At 44.1% G+C, this 19,696-nt stretch overlaps 1 protein-coding gene across 19 annotated transcripts in view; it reads right to left on the minus strand.

Annotated features, from left to right (window-relative positions):
* The window catches only part of LOC131941618 (tyrosine-protein phosphatase Lar), a 180,646-nt gene that overhangs the window by 85,008 nt on the left and 75,942 nt on the right, over positions 1-19,696 (minus strand). For 16 of the 19 annotated variants that reach the window (XM_059300948.1, XM_059300954.1, XM_059300949.1 and 13 more), the window contains 4 exons: positions 15,334-15,445; positions 8,132-8,194; positions 7,326-7,628; positions 399-428 (listed from right to left, as the gene is read on the minus strand). In XM_059300948.1, coding sequence (XP_059156931.1) covers positions 399-428; positions 7,326-7,628; positions 8,132-8,194; positions 15,334-15,403 — 466 coding nt within the window. In that variant the 5' untranslated portion in view covers positions 15,404-15,445. Of the gene's footprint in view, positions 1-398; positions 429-7,325; positions 7,629-8,131; positions 8,195-15,333; positions 15,446-15,581; positions 16,336-19,696 lie in introns of those variants that run through there. The other 3 variants (XM_059300956.1, XM_059300958.1, XM_059300957.1) reach the window with 3 other exon arrangements.

The following is a 19,696-nucleotide window of genomic DNA, read 5'->3' on the forward strand; positions in this document are numbered from 1 at the left end:
TACATGTGCTAACACCATGTACATCATGTGCTAACACCGTGTACATCAGGTGCTAACAGCATGTACATCAGGTGCTAACAGCATGTACATCATGTGCTAACACCGTGTACATCAGGTGCTAACAGCATGTACATCAGGTGCTAACACCGTGAACAGGTGCTAACACCATGTACATCAGGTGCTAACACAATGTACATCAGGTGCTAACACCGTGTACAGGTGCTAACACCGTGAACAGGTGTTAACACTGTGAACAGGTGCTAAGACCGTGTACATCAGGTGCTAAGACCGTGTATAGCCAGGTGCTAAGACCGTGTATAGCCAGGTGCTAAGACCGTGTATAGCCAGGTGTACACACAAAGAACTGCTAAGTGTCAGACAAGACAAGAAATGATTACCTTTATACCTAACCACCCATGAGGCAATACCTGAGGATTGACAGAGAGTGAGACTAAAACATTGGACTCACAAGACTCTCTCTGTCCGACAGGACACACAGACAGTAACACAGGACACTCGCAGGACACACAGCAACACAGGACACACAGAAACAGGACACATGACACACACAGCAACACAGGACACACAGGACACACAGACAGTAACATAGGACATACACATCAACACATGACACACACAACAACACAGGACACACACAGCAACACATGACACACAGAAACAGGACACATGACACACACAGCAACACAGGACACACAGGACACACAGACAGTAACATAGGACATACACATCAACACATGACACACACAACAACACAGGACACACGCAGAAACACAGGACTCACACAAACAGGACACATGACACAGGACACACACAGCAACATAGGACACACACAGCAACACAGGACACACAAGGTAACACAGGACACATGACATAGGACACACACATGACACAGGACACACACAGCAACACAGGACACACACAGCAACACAGGACACACACAGCATCACAGGACACACAGCAACACAGGACACACACAGCAACACAGGACACACAGCAACACAGGACACACACAGCAACACAGGACACACACAGCAACACAGGACACACACAGCAACACAGGACACACACAGCAACACAGGACACACAGCAACACAGGACACACACAGCAACACAGGACACACAGCAACACAGGACACACACAGCAACACAGGACACACACAGCAACACAGGACACACACAGCAACACAGGACACACAGCAACACAGGACACACACAGTAACACAGGACACACAGACACGAAGCCACATTAGACACACATCCAGCACTTTACAAGTCCCCTGGTAAAACGGAACATAAAAATGTCCCGTACAAAAACAACTGGACACAGGTCAGTATAACAAGATGGACAAAAGACACAAATAACGTGATCATTGGAATAGTTATGAGACTGGCATGCACGTTACATTCATGAGCACATTTGGATTGACCCAGGGGAAGGGCTGACTGAGACTAGCCAGCCCCACCCTGAAGATTAATATCTTGTGGAGGGGGGGGGTGTAGGGATGAGAACTGTGTGAGGGATGAGAAGATGGTGTATATGTTACGGTCAAAGCCCGAAGTGCGGCCAATGCTAGGATTGGCCGGCCAATCCGCGCATTGGCCGGCTCTCTTGGCCAAAGCCCGAAGAACTTAGCACTAAGATCGTATTTCGTACATTGGCCGGCCAATGCGCGCACTGGCCGGGACGTACTGGCCAAAGTCCGAAGCGCTTAAACTTGACAGCGTATTTTGTACATTGGCCGGATGTCCTGGCCAATGTTCTATCTAGACTAAGTTGTGATTGCATTTTCATTATTCTGGGTGCGTTTTCATTGAGAGTAACGTATTGTTTAGCTCTTGTTTGTATAGCATTCTATATGCAAGGCGACATGGATCAAAAGGGCCGTCAGACCATGAGAAAGACATAGCAGATGGCTGTCAAAAGAAAAAAAATGTAAATCCATGTTAGTTTCCATATATGGGCTCTCGATAAAATAGTTACTGAGGAAGATCTTGAGAACATTGAACAAGAAATGAAGGTTGCCATAAATGCAACGACATCCTCAGATAACACATCTGCTGCCGTGGCGGAACTCCAGACCAGTTACGTGACAATAATGTGGCCAACAGATTCTATGTACTTTGTGAAAAACATTGTAGTGCATCTTGTTCTTTTGGATCCTGTGTCAACGATGTCCATGCTATTTGTGGAATATCCAATGAAGCAGACGAAGGGTACGGAGGGAACATTACCTGCAGATTGTGTCACAATAAACAAGACATCATGGAACACAGGTCAGCAGCTCATACTGGCTTGCAAAATCAAGGTGCTACTGCTAAGATGCTTAAAACATCAAATACAAAATTTAAAGATGCTGAAGTGGGTGACAATGTACGCATCCGTGTTCCAGATGTTGACGGAGGTCACGGTGATCCCCGAAGCGTGAGTGCAGTTGTCATGAGCGCCGAGGGCGGTTTCTACAAATTAGGAACGGAACATGGTGTTCTAAAACAACTGTATGCTAAAAGTGAGTTTTCAATTCTTCACGAAAAACTGCTCTTATTGTCATCAGTTGGCACTGAGGAAAAATCACTACGAACCATCGCATCTTCACAATCATTGACTGGGGGCCAAGGCTACACTCGCTGCAATTGCACAACTAAGTGCACAACAAATCGCTGCAAGTGTAAAAATAACAAGCTGCTATGTAATTCTAAATGCCATAAAAGTTCAACTTGTTTAAACAAATGATGATATTGATAGATTGACACTATAGCACAATAAAAATTTGGAATGTTTCTGTTATTTACTTTAATTAATAATCAATAAAGACTTAATTTCATGATCCTTATGGCATAAAAAAAAAATCTGCTCATGATCTTCTAATTAAGACTTTGGCCGGCCAAAGGCCGAAATCAAGAGCTATTTCAGACTTTGGCCGGTCCACCATGGCCAGTCTGCGGATTGGCTGGCCAAAGGCCGAAATCAAGCAAAGTTTCGGACTTTGACCGATCTATGGGAGGCGATATTGGCCGATGCTAGGATTGGCCGGCCAATCCTAGCATTGGCCGACTTCGGGCTTTGACCGTAACATATACACAAAATGAAAAAAGACGTATAGCGGTGCGCTAAACGTGGCGGGGAGGGAATGCGAATCAATAGTGTTCAGAGCCTGTAAACACACACGTCAACGTGAGTGGTGTGACGACAAAGGTTAGGGTCGTGGTTTAAACCTTAACGCGTGTAAAGCTAGACACACGTTGACCTGCGTGGGTTGGCACGGCGCGAACGTACAAGAAGTCGGCTGTGTTGGTTCCACCTCACCAAAGAAACATGCAATTTTCAGAGTTCATTATACAGCTCCAGTCGATCGATCCGCCGCTTCCTCGCCAGTTACCATGACAACAATTCAATGTTTCCTCTTCACGTTCATTTCTATTCAGTAGAACATAGTGGGGGGGGGGGGGGGGGGGGAGGGAAGATGGAAAGTGGGATGGGGGTCGTGGAAGAAAATAAATTCACTAAAAGACAACCTCATCCCACCCCTCTACTTTTGCTCGATCAGAGCTAGAATTGTCTAAGTGGAGGGGCTCTTAGGTCACGACACTTATCCAGTGGTCATCAGACGGACGGCCACGACACCTACAGTGGTCCTCAGACGGACGGCCACGACACCTACAGTGGTCATCAGATGGACGGCCACGACACACTTTATCCACTGAACGACCTGTATGTGTACCACGTGATACTGACAGCTTTGTTTATGTCATGCCCCCCGCCTGGTGTAATGGCACCAACACTGTATTGTCATGAATTGTCGCTCTGCCCCTAATGGCATGTCCTGTTGTAGCACTGCCCTGCTTCTGGTGTATGTGCCCTCAGCTGTGTTGTTTTGTTAGGAGACCGATCAATACTGCACCCCCCCCCCACCATCGAGCGTGAGTAGGGTCCACACGGGTGTGCTCATTAAACTTGCAAGGGCCGGGTAACGTCGCTCTTTATGGCGTCAGGCCTTCTGACATTTCTCTTCAAGTGCATCTACTCGGCCCGACACGAGTTGTTCAAATCTCGGTCATCAAGGCATGGTCTCAACATCAACTGATATTATCGATGCGCTCACCGTCTACAGCCGTCAGGTGGTCACCGTCTACAGCCGTGAGGTGGTCACTGTTTACAGCCGTGAGGTGGTCACTGTTTACAGCCGTGAGGTGGTCACTGTTTACAGCCGTGAGGTGGTCACTGTTTACAGCCGTTAAAGATGGCGGTCGAGCCAAACATTGATTGGCCAGACTAGGGCCGTGAGAATTGTGCTGAGGAAGGCGTTTGTTGGAGGCCCCTAATGCTGAGGCAACCGCTAGGCGTTAAACAATTGGAAACCCGGCATTTGTTGGTTAATAACCGTACACTGGTTGACACACCAGACGATAGGCTAACCGTACACGGTGTGATAGGCTAACCGTACACGGTGTGATAAGGCTAACCGTACACGGCATTGTTTTGCTGCTGATGCGGGGATAGGCTAACCGTACACAGTTCGATCGAGGCCAGAGCGTGCCGGCATCAGTGGTCGATCAATGCTGGCAGAGATGAGTCATCTTACGGGCTGCGAGAGGCACACACACACACACTCACACTGTCACACGCACGGGCTGCGAGAGGCACACACACACACACACACTCACACTGTCACACACACACACGGGCTGCGAAAGGCACACACACACACACTGTCACACACACACGGGCTGCGAGAGGCACACACTCACGGGCTGCGAGAGTCACACACACACACACTGTCACACACACACACGGGCTGCAAGAGGCACACACTCACGGGCTGCGAGAGTCACACACACACACACACTGTCACACACACACACGGGCTGCGAGAGGCACACACACACATACACACTGTCACACACACACGGGCTGCGAGAGGCACACACACACGGGCTGCGAGAGGCACACACACACACTGTCACACACACACACGGGCTGCGAGAGGCACACACACACACACACTGTCACACACACACGGGCTGGGAGAGGCACACACACACACACACACTGTCACACACACACACAGGCTGCTAGGGACACACACACTCACACACTCTAAGACGTTCACATCTGCTAGCGGTACAGGTCGTGAATAAAGATGATGCGCTAATCTAAATTATTTGAGTTGATACCATCGTTTTTGTTGGTTAAAGAGTAGTTGATGCTACAACATCACAACAACATGAAGCTATCTCTAAAGTATTTTTGTCTTGAAGTTCTGACTTAACTAGCCATATGATATTAACATATGAACAAATGTTTTATAAACAAATGTTATATGAACAAATGTTATATGAACAAATGTTATATGAACAAATGTTATATGAACAAATGTTATATGAACAAATGTTATATGAACACATGTTGAGTCTTGCCATCAATCGATTTTCATCCATATTTTATCAATTTATATCGCACGATTAATAAGGCCAAAATGAACTTTTGTTCCTGTATTTCTTTATCGCTTAACAAAATGAAACGTTTTGTTTATATTTTTTTGTGTTTATTTTTTAAAGTTGAAGATGTAGTTGCCCCAATCTCAGCACCTGAAAATTTTCGCCGTATAAACATGTAGGCCTGGTGAGTATACGTGGAAAAAGAAAATATTAGCTAAGGGAAATAATCACATTTACCCCGCTTTTTTCATTACAATTTTTTTAAGTTCATATTTTCGCCTATTTTTTGAGTTAGCGGAATATGCAGTGGCGGACATAAAATGGCTAAACAAGACATTTTTTATTTTGATTTTGCGGAAAGATTCCGCAAACGGCGGGACGGTAGGCGGATCTGTGGCTGCAGCTATTCCAAGGTGTTCAACGCGTTCACAAGCTTGGGTTTAGTATGGGCTACTGTCCTCTAACTGACCTGAGGTCGACTTTTCTTCTAACTGACCGGAGCACATGCACCTTCTCATGCCCCTGGTGTCACTCAATGACCAGAGGACCAACCCATGGTGTCACACAATGGCCAAATGACCAACCCATGGTGTCACACAATGGCCAAATGACCAACCCATGGTGTCAAACAATGACCAACCCATGGTGTCAAACAATGACCAACCCATGGGGTCACATTATGGCCAGATGACCAACCAATGGTGTCACATTATGGCCAAATGACCAACCAATGGTGTCACATTATGGCCAGATGACCAACCAATGGTGTCACATTATGGCCAGATGACCGTTGTTGATGTCCCTCTAGCGGTGACCGTTGTTGATGTCCCTCTACCGGTGACCGTTGTTAAAGTATGTTAACTATAGCCGTAAAGCGCTGAACACTCATTGATTCGTAACTGGTAGGTTTAATTAACTGGGCAGTGGTAGGTTTAATTAACTGGGCAGTGGTAGGTTCAATTAACTGGGCAGTGGTAGGTTCAATTAACTGGGCAGTGGTAGGTTTAATTAACTGGGCAGTGGTAGGTTCAATTAACTGGGCAGTGGTAGGTTTAATTAACTGGGCAGTGGTAGGTTTAATTAACTGGGCAGTAGTAGGTTTAATTAACTGGGCAGTGGTAGGTTTAATTAACTGGGCAGATGGTAGGTTTAATTAACTCGGCAGATGGTAGGTATAATTAACTGGGCAGTGGTAGGTTTAATTAACTGGGCAGATGGTAGGTTTAATTAACTAGGCAGATGGTAGGTTTAATTAACTAGGCAGATGGTAGGTTTAATAAACTGGGCAGTGGTAGGTTTAATCAACTGGGCAGATGGTAGGTTTAATTAACTGGCAGATGGTAGGTTTAAAAAAATGGGCAGTGGTAGGTTTAATTAACTGGGCAGTGGTAGGTTTAATTAACTGGGCAGTGGTAGGTTTAACTGGGCAGTGGTAGGTTTAATTAACTGGGCAGTGGTAGGTTTTTATTAATTATGACATGAATAAGCAGAATCATGATGGAACGTGAGCAAAAGGTCCGAAAGTCAACTAAAGGTGATTCACTACTAGGTAGAAATGTGAGGCGTGGGTGAGCGCAGAGTGTGAGGTGATGACGTAGGGGATGAACGCTCGCGTGCCTTCCAACCTGTACAAGCGAAATAATTTAATTGACAAATTTTCTGATGGATCAGGTCACTTGACTTGCTCGGCCAGTGACAGCTGGTCAGTGACAGGTCGGCCAGTGACAGCTGGTCGCGAGCAAGTCACGTGACAGACACATGAAGCCATGAAAGCAACGAATGGTGCAGCGTCGTGACAGAGGGTGGGAAGGGTGGGGGTTGCTGATGGTAATGAAAGACCGGCACCGTGAGCAGGTGTAAACGTTTACCTGTGTCCTCCTCCTTGGCGTAGATCTTGAGGGTGGCGTCGGCCCGGGCCTCACCCAGGCCGTTGTTGGCCACACAGGTGTAGGTGGCGTTGTCCTTCCCGGCCTTGACCGGCTTGATCCGGAGGGCGGAGACATGTGGGGCGTCGTTCAGCTCGTACCTGTTCCTGCTGGGGTTGATCCGCTTGCCCCCCTTCTCCCAGTGGAAGGTGGGGGCGGGGTTACCTGACGCTCGACAGAAAAAACTGACCGTTCCTTCCTCAGCGACCTTGGTACTCTTAGGGGCCATCGTGATCTTGGGTGGACCTGGAATGGACAGAGACGGGAGTTAGACGTGAACTGGGACGGTCTGCACCGCCTGAACCTCCCGGGGACGAGCTGTACCCCCGGGCCTTTACACGCTAAGTCAGATGTGTTTGTTATCCTGAGTAGCGTACAATAGGTCGACTGAAATTCTTGTGTGAATATTCGATGTCTTGTGAGAATGTGACGTGTGAATGTGGTATGTGGATGTCTTGTGTCACAATTTTGCATGTGAATCTTGTATGAATGGTGTGTGTTAATGACTTAAGTGAATGTCTTGTGTGAATGTGGTTTGTGTATTCTTGAGTAAATATCTTGTGTGAATGAGTGTATGTGAGTATGGTATGTGAATATCTTGTGTGAATGCGGTATGTGAATGTCTTGTGTGAATGTGGTATGTGAATGTCTTGAGTGAATGTGGTATGTGAATGTATTGTGTGAATGTGGTTTTCCGACATGAATACAGCCCCGGAAACCTCCCAGCAGTCTATGCCAGGATTACTTACTCTGTACAACCGGCAACCGGAAGTCGTAGGTAAAGTTAGTAGCTGGGTACGGCTCTTGAGGGCCTGCTGAAGATTGGTGGTATGTAGGCATGTCACGATCATTGGCTAGAGCCAGGCTTGCTGTCTAGCTGCAGCCAGCCGTATTGTTATGTCCAGCCATGCCACTTAGCTGCAGCCAGCCATATTGCTAGGTCCGGCCATGCCACTTAGCTACAGCCGACCGTCTTGCTAGGGCCAGCCATGCTGTCTAGCTGCAGCCAGTCGTATTGCGTGGACCAGCATCGCTTACTAAAGTAGAACAAGCACAACTGCAGGGCCATTACAATGTAGAATGGGTTTGTTGACCGGACGATAGCACCGTTAATCACTTCACGTTTTTAAAGTGTAACCCAACATGGGCAATTAACAAGACCGGCTAAAGCTACAACAATTAATTAACAAGACCGGCTACAGCTACAACAATCAAGCCTGCTTCAGTTTGCCAGATCAATATACACAAGAAAAAATCCTAGAGCTAGCTGCACCATGTGGCTCCAGATTTAGAAAGTCAGTTGTGTGGTGCTGACTGCTAACATTAGGTTTAAAACAACTAGCCAGATTTAGAAAGTCAGTTGTGTGGTGCTGACCGCTAACATTAGGTTTAAAACAATTAGCCAGATTTAGAAAGTCAGTTGTGTGGTGATGGCCGCTAACATTAGGTTTAAAACAACTGGGGAGGCACGACTGTTTAAACTGACTATAGGCTGGTCATGGCGTATACACAAAATTAACATTGACATTTGCATCTATTTTGTGTTAGTAAAGGATAAAAATAATAGGGAACTATTTTAGGCGATGTTTGGTCATTTTAGGTGGGTGGTCAGGCGGGTATTAGGTAAATGAATATGGTGACAGGTCGGGAGGTTGACCCCTATATGTGCGGCCTAATTTTTTCTGTTGTATTAATATCTACCAGACGAGTGTTTAGGAATGGTATGTGGGGAAGGGGGGGGGGACAAGAATAGCATCGCAGCAACCCAATTCACCAACACCGAAACGTTAGTTAGAAGCTTTTATTTTGTTTCGATTTGCTAGTAAAATTTATCACTGAAGTCGTAAAAAAAAAGGCCCCCGAATATTTATCCTAACTCCTTGTTTGGCGCCCTAAGCAGACGACAGTGATATTGATCTATATCTAGAATATTAGGCTATGCATTATTAAACCCGTATATAATGACAGGCTTTTAGTAATGTATTAAAATGGAAAAAAAAAGTTTTTAAAAAAAATTATAAAGACAATATTGCAAATTTCCAATTTTCTTAAATACTAACCCTATTTAATTTTTAGATAATGAGTAAAATGCATTTTTATATTTAGTTAAAAATATTTAAAAAAAATTATTTCTGAAAGACTAACTGTTTAATTTATAGATCTAGTTAAATAGAATTGCATTTAAAAGAAAATCGTTTTTACAGGCTTTTATTTAACGTGCTTCCTTTAAGTCGTCATAGATCGAAACGGGCAAGCGAAATTTCGGGCACATCTGACAGATTGGTTTCAAAGTTGGCACGAGGGTCAAGACCTGAAGATGATGCATTCTGACATCAGATTTGACTTAATTAGATGTCTAATTAAATTTTTATGAATTAATTAAAATTTTCTGAAATTAGCTGGGTGTCCTACTACTATTGCGTGATTATACGCGCATGTTCATTTGGTGCGCAATAGTTTTTAGTCATGCAACTCAATAAAGCATGAAAAGTCTATGTAATCAAACTAAACTTTTGAAAAAATCTTTTTTTAAAATATGGCAAGCGATAAAATTATAATTTGTAAAAATTAAAGCCGTTTGGAAACTATCGATTACACTCATTTTATACTTTTGAATCAAATAAAAGCCATTTAGAATTATTTAAGAATTTCAAATATTTTCAAAAACTCCCCTCAACCTCTCTTTGAAGTCAACGAGAATGCCAGGGAGAGTAAAACAATAAAAGTTAAAACAATTGTTTTCCCATGATAAAAAATACACAATAGTGATCTATGGTGTATAGCTAGTATTGTATTTATATTAAAAACTATAACAACCCCAACCACTACGACACACCCACTCTACTAATCCAAATAAAAAATAAAAGTGTTAGCTAAATTACTACTATATTATTAGTAATTATTTCTTTGACTATTTCTAGCCTTAAAAAACTGGAAGTAATTTTGTACTTGTTACATAGATGTTTTAAAATATTCAATTTTGGTTGAAAAATAGGCTTTTTGGCAACAAAAATTTGGAACCATTTGGAACCAGCAAAAAATGCATAAAAATGTTTTAATAATAAGCATTAAAATAGTTTCGCTGTCTGTCTGACAAGAACGCTCTGTCTGACAAGAACGCTCTAGAGAAAACACAAGGAAATTAAAAACATGCAGAAAGTGCACACAGTAATATAATGACGTCATTGATTATCGCGTAAACATTGAATAAAAAGGAAATTTTGTCTAATCTAAATGGTTTGCGTGAAGAGTTTCTTGCATACAATTCTTCGGGTAGGGGCGAAGCCCCACCCCCCGCGTAAGAACGTCTGAGCCCCCCCCCCCCTCCCCAACTCAAAAGAAATTTCCTCATCGATACTCTATAATAAAATTACCGCCTAATTAATGTGTCTAATCTAAAAAGTGGTTTTCTTGCAATGGGACGGTAGACATGTTTTGGGGGGGGGGGGGGTGGAGGGGTGGGGGTGTGTGTGTGGGGGTGGGTGGGGTGGGGGGGTGGGTGGGGGGTGGTGTGTGGGGGGTGGGTTGGTTTCAGTGTTTCTTTCAGACTTTTTCCTCCCCGGAGAGGGGTGGGGGGTACTTGAAATTTTCGGGGGCGGGGGTAGAGTTTTCTGGGAGGGGGCGGACACTGGAAAAAGTATATAATTATATTTCGTTGAATGGGACGGTAGACATGTTTTTTTTGGGGGGGTGGGGGGTGGGGGGGCGGTGTGTGGAGGGGGTGGTGTGTGGGGGTGAGGGGTGGGGGTGGGGGTGGTGTGTGGTGGGGGGTGGGGGTGGTGTGTGGGGGTGGGGGGGTGGGGTGGGGGTGGTGTGTGGGGGGGTGGGTTGGTTTTAGTTTAGAGAAAAGAGACAGCACTATCAGCCTAGCGCCCGTTGTACCCTTCCTCAACGGGCCATTTTTCTCGTAAGCATTAATGATATAATGCACTAAAAAGGAGAAAATAAATGAGAAGTACTTTTTCAAAACTTATGATTTTCTTTATATAGTAACACTACTATTTAAATAACTGTATAGAAAAGCGTGGGTCTCTTCCTAAATATTATTAAAAGTATCCAATTGATAGCGACCCACGCTTTTCTTTATAGTTATTTAAATAGTGGTGTATTTTTGTACATTTAAAGAAAATCTTTTATTTGCTTCTTTTTAGTGAATTACTGCTAAAAAAGCTTGTTAGTAAAACGTTTTTATGCATTTTTAATGCATAGATTTAAAAAAAAAAGCGAGGCATAAACATTTTATATTTTTGATTACAATCATTACCCTTTAGTGTTAAGTCTAAAAATGCGTGTTAATGAATGCACCCAAAAATGACTAAAATACTGACAATTATTGTTTGTCTTTTAGGCTTGACGAAAATAAATAGAAATGTAGCCTTTAACTCAAAAACATTATTTTCAAATTGTCTACATTTGTAGCTTTAATATAGGCCCTAGATGCTTAAAATATTAAAGTTTTAAAAATACTTCAAGCATAATTTTTACTTTCTCGTATACGAAGTAAAGAGGAAATATTGTAATCGTGCAAAAAATCAAAAATCAAAATCGAGATTTTCACACATATCTCGACGTTTTACACTTCCCTTGAGTCGGAAAAACATAGTTACGAATTTTGTTCGTAGTTTGATCTACCCCCCCCCCCCCCCATCTAGTTTGACTAACAAGAAAATAGATCAATCCCGCCAAAAAAATTTGGTTGGACCAAACTAGATCGCCCCCTACCCACCCACCGTACCTAGTTCGACCCAAAACAGATCATCCCCCCCCCCCACCATGCCTAGTTCGACTAAAATAGATCTACCCCACCCACAAACCTAGTGCGACAAAAAAAGCCTTTACTTTAATCTGATCCAAGAGCCAGTTAGACGATGATCAGAGTCTCAGAGAAAGTCCCATTAATCTCGCCACTAAATCGCTTCAGCGGAAAGTCAATTTGGTTCTGACAGATCGACCGTTATTTGGTTCCAACAGATCGACCGTTTTCACCTTAAACCGGAACCTGTATTTAGTTAAGAACGTTGAGCCCTGTATGATCCGAACACAGTGTTCAAACTTGTATCATACAGACTGTACACAAAGTTCAAACTTGTATCATACAGACTGTACACAAAGTTCAAACTTGTATCATACAGACTGTACACAAAGTTCAAACTTGTATCATACAGACTGTACACAAAGTTCAAACGTGTATCATCCAGACTGGACACTTTAAAATGTGTTAAAACTTTTGATGGATCAAACATGGCTACCCAATGTCGCCCCCCCCCCCCCCCACACTCCCCACAAACAAAAAACTGTGTATGATCACAGTAAAAATATTACTTTAAAAAAAAATACCCACATGAGTAAGTTCAACAATCTCATGAAATTTGTCACAGTCGCTCAATAGCAATACAGTCTAGATAGATCTAATTCACATTTTTAAAAAAGACGGGTTGGATAAAAATATGAAGAAGAAATAAATCTTCGTAAATCTTTCGTGGTCAACCCGTTATCCCCCACCCCCCACCAACGTGATCTGGGAATGAGGTTAGACCGTGAATCATGATGACTCATGCAACAGTCCGGGTCGGCTGGACCGTCCATTACCCTGATCACCATTACTGTAGACACGTGTAAATGGTGCGTGCCAACTTGGACAATTCAATGCATATTTATACAGGCGGGTGTTTACATCAAGCTCCCGCCATAACTGTGTGGGGCAGTTTTAACGTCTGCACACCCATGTCCAGGTGACATATTTTAATGTGCGCCCCCACTCCCACCCCAGATAAACTGACAAATTTTAATGTGAGTTGACATCTTTTAACATCAGCTTTCCCATGTTCTGCTGATATCTTTAAATGTCACCCCCTACCCCAATGCCTAGATGCACATTAGCATTTAGCGTGAGCATGCCCATGCCCAGATAAACTGACATCTTTTTATCTGAGCCCCCCCCCCAACCCCCACCATGCCCAGATAAACTGACATCTTTTTATCTGAGCCCCCCCCCCCCCCAACCCCCACCATGCCCAGATAAACTGACATCTTTTAATTTGAGCCCCCACCCCCACCATGCCCAGATAAACTGACATCTTTTAATTTGAGCCCCCCTCCCCCCATCCCCCCCCCCCCCCCCCCCCCAGATAAACTGACATCTTGGATTTCAACCGACATCTTCAATGAGGCCGGAGTAGGCGACAGGGGGAATAATTTGAGGGATTTATTAATAAAAAAAATACTTCAATCTGTATAAAAGCAAGGCCCACAACCCTGGAACAGAGCTACTGCCACGGGACTCCGCTATTTGCGACTTTTGGCCTCTTGTTATTTATGCAAATGACGAGGTCAACCGGAGGATTGCAAATGACCAGGTCGCCCAAGGGACCCGGATGGAAAAAAAAACATCGGTCACTAACAGGAACCAGATAGGATCTCCCCTGATAGCTTAATCCACCCCTAAACTATAATCCCCCCTTCTCGTATAGCTTTCTTTACCTCAGTACCCCAACTCTACTTCAATCTCACACACACCTGATGCCCAACCCAGCCTTACCCGACCCTCATCCCATGTAACCACCTACCCCATCCTAAATTACCCGCATATCAACTATATACCGACTCCCCCATACCGACCTCCTATATCAACTATATAATGACCCCCCATATCATTTATATACCGCCCCCCCCATGCCAGCTATATACCGCCCCCCATACCAGCTATATACCGACCCCCCCCCATATCAACTATATACCGACTCCACCCATATAAACTATATACCGACCCCTTATATCAAATATATACCGACCCCTTATATCAACTATATATACCGACCCCCCATTTCGACTATATACCGACTCCCCCCCCCCCCATCATGACTTACCCCCATATCAACTATAGACTTCACACCGACCACCCCCCCCCCCCTATCAACTATATACCGACCCCGCCCCCTCCTCCTATCTACTACCTGTGTGGTAGATTTAAAAATTTCCCGTTTCTTGTCGTCCCTTCTATGTGTACATCTCCCCCCCACTTAAATAGGTAATCAAAGCCTTGTCTGAGAAATCCCTTCAAATCTTCCCTGTGGTCTCCTATAGGAGCCGGCTCTTATTGATTTCTCTATTGACGAAATTGGAGTTGAGTTGATGCGATGCTTAAAACGGTAACATACAAGAGGGGTTCCAACTTTGGGTTTTAACGACCCCGGCCTCAGGGAGCTAATGTGTCGAAGGTACACGGGGTTCTCAAATTGGCGTCTCATGACGCACGGGGTTTACTGTTGGGTGACGCGGAGGTATACTAATAGGTAATAATGGGAATCGCAGGTTCTCAAAAAAATAAAATGTGTAAACCTTCGCCATCAGTGAGAGTTTACCCAAAGGGAATAGTGAAAATTGAAGGTTCTAAAATTGTCAATTACAAACCCCGGAGTAAATTCAATCAAGTATATGAATGACAACAAGGATTTCTACAGAGGACTAAATTTTATGAAACGAATTACTTTAAAAAGGGGTTCAACGTGAGATGGTAGTTGGAGGACCGTTATTGGCTCACGTGAGCATTTATTCCGTGGGCGTGTCCATCTAGTGGAACCATCTAGTTTTAGTCAGATGTGAAATTGGTGGGATCATTAAAATTTGAGTCAAATCTCTTCTAGAGTTGTATAAAACTTTTGCCTTACACAGCTGTAGTTTTGTGAGCAACGTGTACGGGGTTGACTGTTTCTTTATTCCTTCGTGTATAGTGTATTTTCTATATTTAAAAAAATCGGGTGCGGGTGGCTGGGGGGCGTGGATTTGCTTGCGCCCCCCCCCCCCTCCCCGAAAGAGAGGTCTTAAAGAAAATGTTTTGTAGGCATTTTTAGCTCATCTTCAGAGCGGCCAGTGGTTCTCAATAGTATTGGGACAGTGGGGTAGCTATATTTCTCTTCGTTTGATAAAAAAATATATAAAAATGTGTACTCACTTCCGACAGCCTGGGTAGTTCCGATGTTTGCCAGACAGGACAGGGCGACTAGCAAGGCAAGGCCCCCCATCTTCACCTGGTCCGGCGGAGGTCAAACTAGAGAATTGCTTACCTGGAGAGAGCACACAAACAACATCTTTACAGATACCTGTACATCAACGCAGTAACAATAACAAATCCTACACAGTGCAGGTGAGGCAGAGTTTATCCAAAATCCAGAAGTATGTTTTAAAAAGTAAAGAGTGTACCGATAGCTCCTAAATGCCAGCTCTAGAATTCCTATCACGATTCCTTCGGGTCAAGCAAAAGGTAGTAACACGAAATAAAGCCTGCGCTTATAACGCATTAACGAAAAATAAACGCACTTATAAGTAACGCAACTAAATACGGAAAAAAAATCTCGCACATAAAAATTGACCGATTTTAATCCAGTTATCACACTTAAAGAATTATCCACTTGACCAGGGGCGAGACAGACAATTAGTACATCCACTTTGTAGGCTGGACAATAGTTTAACATCCCATCCGGCTGGACAAGAGTTTAACATCCCATCCTGAACACTCACAGAACTAGCACTTTTTGTCACACGAAGCTCACACAAATAGAAGACAAAAACTTGCAAACAACTCGAGAAGAGTTAAAACAAAATGCCGCACAACACGAACTCGACTTGTCCGCACGTCAGAACGGCCGAGATAAAAAACGTGATCAGAACTCGTGATAAACAACCAATGAATAACCAATCACTAACTAGCTCCACAACTTTAAACCTAACACTGTGCGTGGTAGTTTAACATGTGAAAAATCTAAAGTCCAAAACACCGCAGCCGCCTCTCACAGAAGATGCTGAAAGAATCAAGATTAGTTATTCCCCTTTGATTTAAGGTGAACGGAACAATGGCCGGGTCACGGGTTATTCCTGTCGCAGCGGCCACACTACCCACGCTGCCATCCGGCCTGACTCATTAGGGGAATCATGGGTCCAGTTGGTCACTCGTCTCGTGGGTCCAGTTGCTACTGATCTCGTGGCCGGGCTAGTCTCACCAAGGGTGGAAGGCCGTGTCCACTCACAAAAAGGCTCCTCAGATGTATCGGCTCTCGCAAAAACAAACGGGAAATTATGCTCGGGGCTGCTCGCGGCTTGACACGTCCCTGGTAGACATTGATCCCTGGGGGTGGGGGTGACGGGTGGGGAGGTGACAACATTTTGTTAGATGGTGCTAACAAGGCTACAGATGAAGAAAAAATCTGATTTAAGGATCTAACATTTGAAGAGGAAACTAAATAAGGCGAAGGAAGACGTCTGGTTTAAAGGTCTAACATTCGAAGAGGAAACTAGAGTGTTCGGATATAGATTTGAGCATTTTTCTATTTATAAAAAAGTTTAATATTTTTAAAAGGTTGGAGATTTCAAATATTAATCGCTTAGAGAGTATAATGATAGTAGTCCAGTATTTAGGGTTTTAAAGGGACAATGCTGAAAAGATGTATACATTGTTCTTAAGGCAATTCTTAGACTGACCACTACTTATTATATGTCCAGTTGTTTTTGGAATGATCATTGCCTTCATTGGATAACCTGAGGATTTTGGAATGTCCCCAAGGTTTTGAAAAGATCACAGCTTTTCAAAAAGATCAAAGATCACAGCTTTTCAAAAAGATCATTAGTTTTGGAATAGTCCCAAGGACTTAAAAAGATCATTAACTTTTCGAGTAAGTTTTGTAAAAGATCATTAGCTCGGAATAACCCATTGGTTTTAAAATGATCGTTAGCTTTTGGAATGGTCATTACTGCTTTTAATTGTGTGGACACATGGCAAGTCTTTGGTGCGACCACTCTTTAGCGCGACCACCGGCATTATACCACTGGACCACCGGCATTATACCACTGACCTAAATATGGACAGAGGAGTATGAGTGGACAAGGACAAACAGAACGAGAGGATGTAATCGTGCTGGAGCTTAATGGCGAGGGCTGGGACACCAACATTCACAATCAAAGGTCAAAGGTTGATGTGCTTAATAATAAATAACCAATGTGGCAAATCAATGGAGAGCATGCCCCTTAACTCTTACAGAATGAGTGTTGTGATGATGGGGAGGGGAGGGGGGGTGTAAACTCTAGCTGTATGGTGGAGGGGGGGGGGGGGGGAGAAGGGAGGGGGCGGGGTATTTTATTTCATGTTTGGGACTGTTGGGTACATGTCGGAAAACTTGGATTAAACAAAATATAACATACAGATAATCCAAACCTACTGGTCAGGGGAAAGTTAGGGACTCAACGGAAGGTTTAGGATGAGGGAAGAATAGGGACTGAAGGGTAGGACAAATCTTCTCACTTGCCGGAGGGTCCAAAGTCCCCCCCCCCCCCCTTTTTTCCCCTATCATAAATTTAACTGCTATAATAGATCCCGGTTTAACATTAGAAATGTAAACGACAACGTGTATCTATAAGTGTAGGTTTTTCCAATGGACATGGCCCAGTAAAGTAATCCAAAAATAAAAAAATTAAGTGGAAAACTATGAGCATTATCACCGGATGTAAACATGCGTCTAAAGTAGACACTTGTCTAAAGTAGACACTTGTCTAAAGTAGACACTTGTCTATGCAGACAATCATAAACAAAGGACTTAAAAACCTAGCCTTCAATAAAGCACACAAAAACTGCTCAGACGGATATCACGTGATGCCAAAACTTGTATGTCATCCGCTTATAGCCAGGCGTCATGAATCATACGTCCACACAGATATCTTAGACATTAAATTACCATCACAATTGCCGGACACGTCACAATATCACAGTCACTAATACCAGACAGTCACAAGTACCAGAAAGTCACAAGTACCAGAAAGTGACCAGTACCCGACACGCCACTAGCACCAGAAAGTCACCACTACCCGACACGCCACTAGCACCAGAAAGTCACCACTACCCGACACGCCACTAGCACCAGAAAGTCACCAGTACCCGACACGCCACCAGCACCAGCTACCGACAACATCAGCGCTAGTGACCAGATTACCAAAGGTCGAAGGTCGACCAATAGGCGAAGTGCACGTATCAAAACGTCCTTATCAACAGCAGATGGCAGAGTGCGCTTCTATTTTGATCAATGGACATTACTTGACCAATTGATTTCTCAGCTCTAACGACAGGCCACCATTGCTGTAGGACACAACACCGGGAGGCGGACGGGCATCACGTGGGTTCCGGCAAGACTAGAGTCTGGGAGCCTCCCGACTATGGAGGTCCAAACATGCGGTTGTCATGCCAACGGTCGTAAACAACCGTGTCATGCTGGGGCCCAAATGGGGCGGCATCTGAAGAAAACAGCTAAATGTCAATATGACATTAGAGAAAACGGAACTGAATGTCAGCATGACATCAGAGGAAACAACTAAATGTCAGCATGACTGAAAGTCGAGATGTCATCATAAAAAACATCTAAATGTCAATATAACAACACAGGGCAGGTTGAATCAAACACGCTTTTATACGATTGGCTAGGTCAGATGTTTAAATAATATTATTGTTTGGTAAAACATCTAACGTTGTTTTTACATTTCTGGACAAGTTTTTCATCTGCATAATGAGACAGTAGGTCTTGTGAGACATTGTGAGACAGTAGGTCTTGAGAGACAACGGGCAGCGTGCAGTTAGCTACACGACCGTGACGTGTTGTCCCTACACGACCGTCCCTACACGACCTACACGTGTTGTCCCTACACGACCGTCCCTACACGACCTACACGTGTTGTCCCTACACGACCGTCCCTACACGACCTACACGTGTTGTCCCTACACGACCGTCACGTGTTGTCCCTACACGACCGACACATGTTGTCCCTACACGCCAATGTTTACCAAAGCTGACCTCATGAGAATGTGTAGTTTGTCCAAACTTGACAAATTGTCGATCTGTGTGGTTTGATCAAGATAAGGGCTAAACATTACATGTTATCAAGCCCCCCCCCCCCCACTCGGCGATACAGCTCTAGGGTGACGTCATAAGGCAATTTAAAAAAAACTACACTAATTTGCAACTGTTTAAATTTGGCGACACATTTCAGCTAGATGTTGGACACAGAAGGACTTGACCTATTGTAAAAATATTTGTCAATTTAAAAAAAAAAAACGCGTGAAAGAAATATTTTAAAGAAATGAAGGAGGACGTGTGATATGACAGTCTGAAGGAAGGCGGCGATGTTTGATCCCTTCAGTCTGGGACACTGTGTCCAGTCAGGTTACTGACCACCATATACTGCTTCTGTCTCGTCTGCACTGACTCTAGGCTGACATATTCCCAGCAACAGTCACGGTCTGGTGACCATGACAACGGCTGTCATATCCTCGACTAATA

Source organism: Physella acuta, unplaced genomic scaffold (assembly GCF_028476545.2).
Source record: "Physella acuta isolate Inbredline_101_S28 unplaced genomic scaffold, ASM2847654v3 ptg000367l, whole genome shotgun sequence".
NCBI classification, from domain to species: Eukaryota; Metazoa; Mollusca; class Gastropoda; family Physidae; genus Physella; species Physella acuta.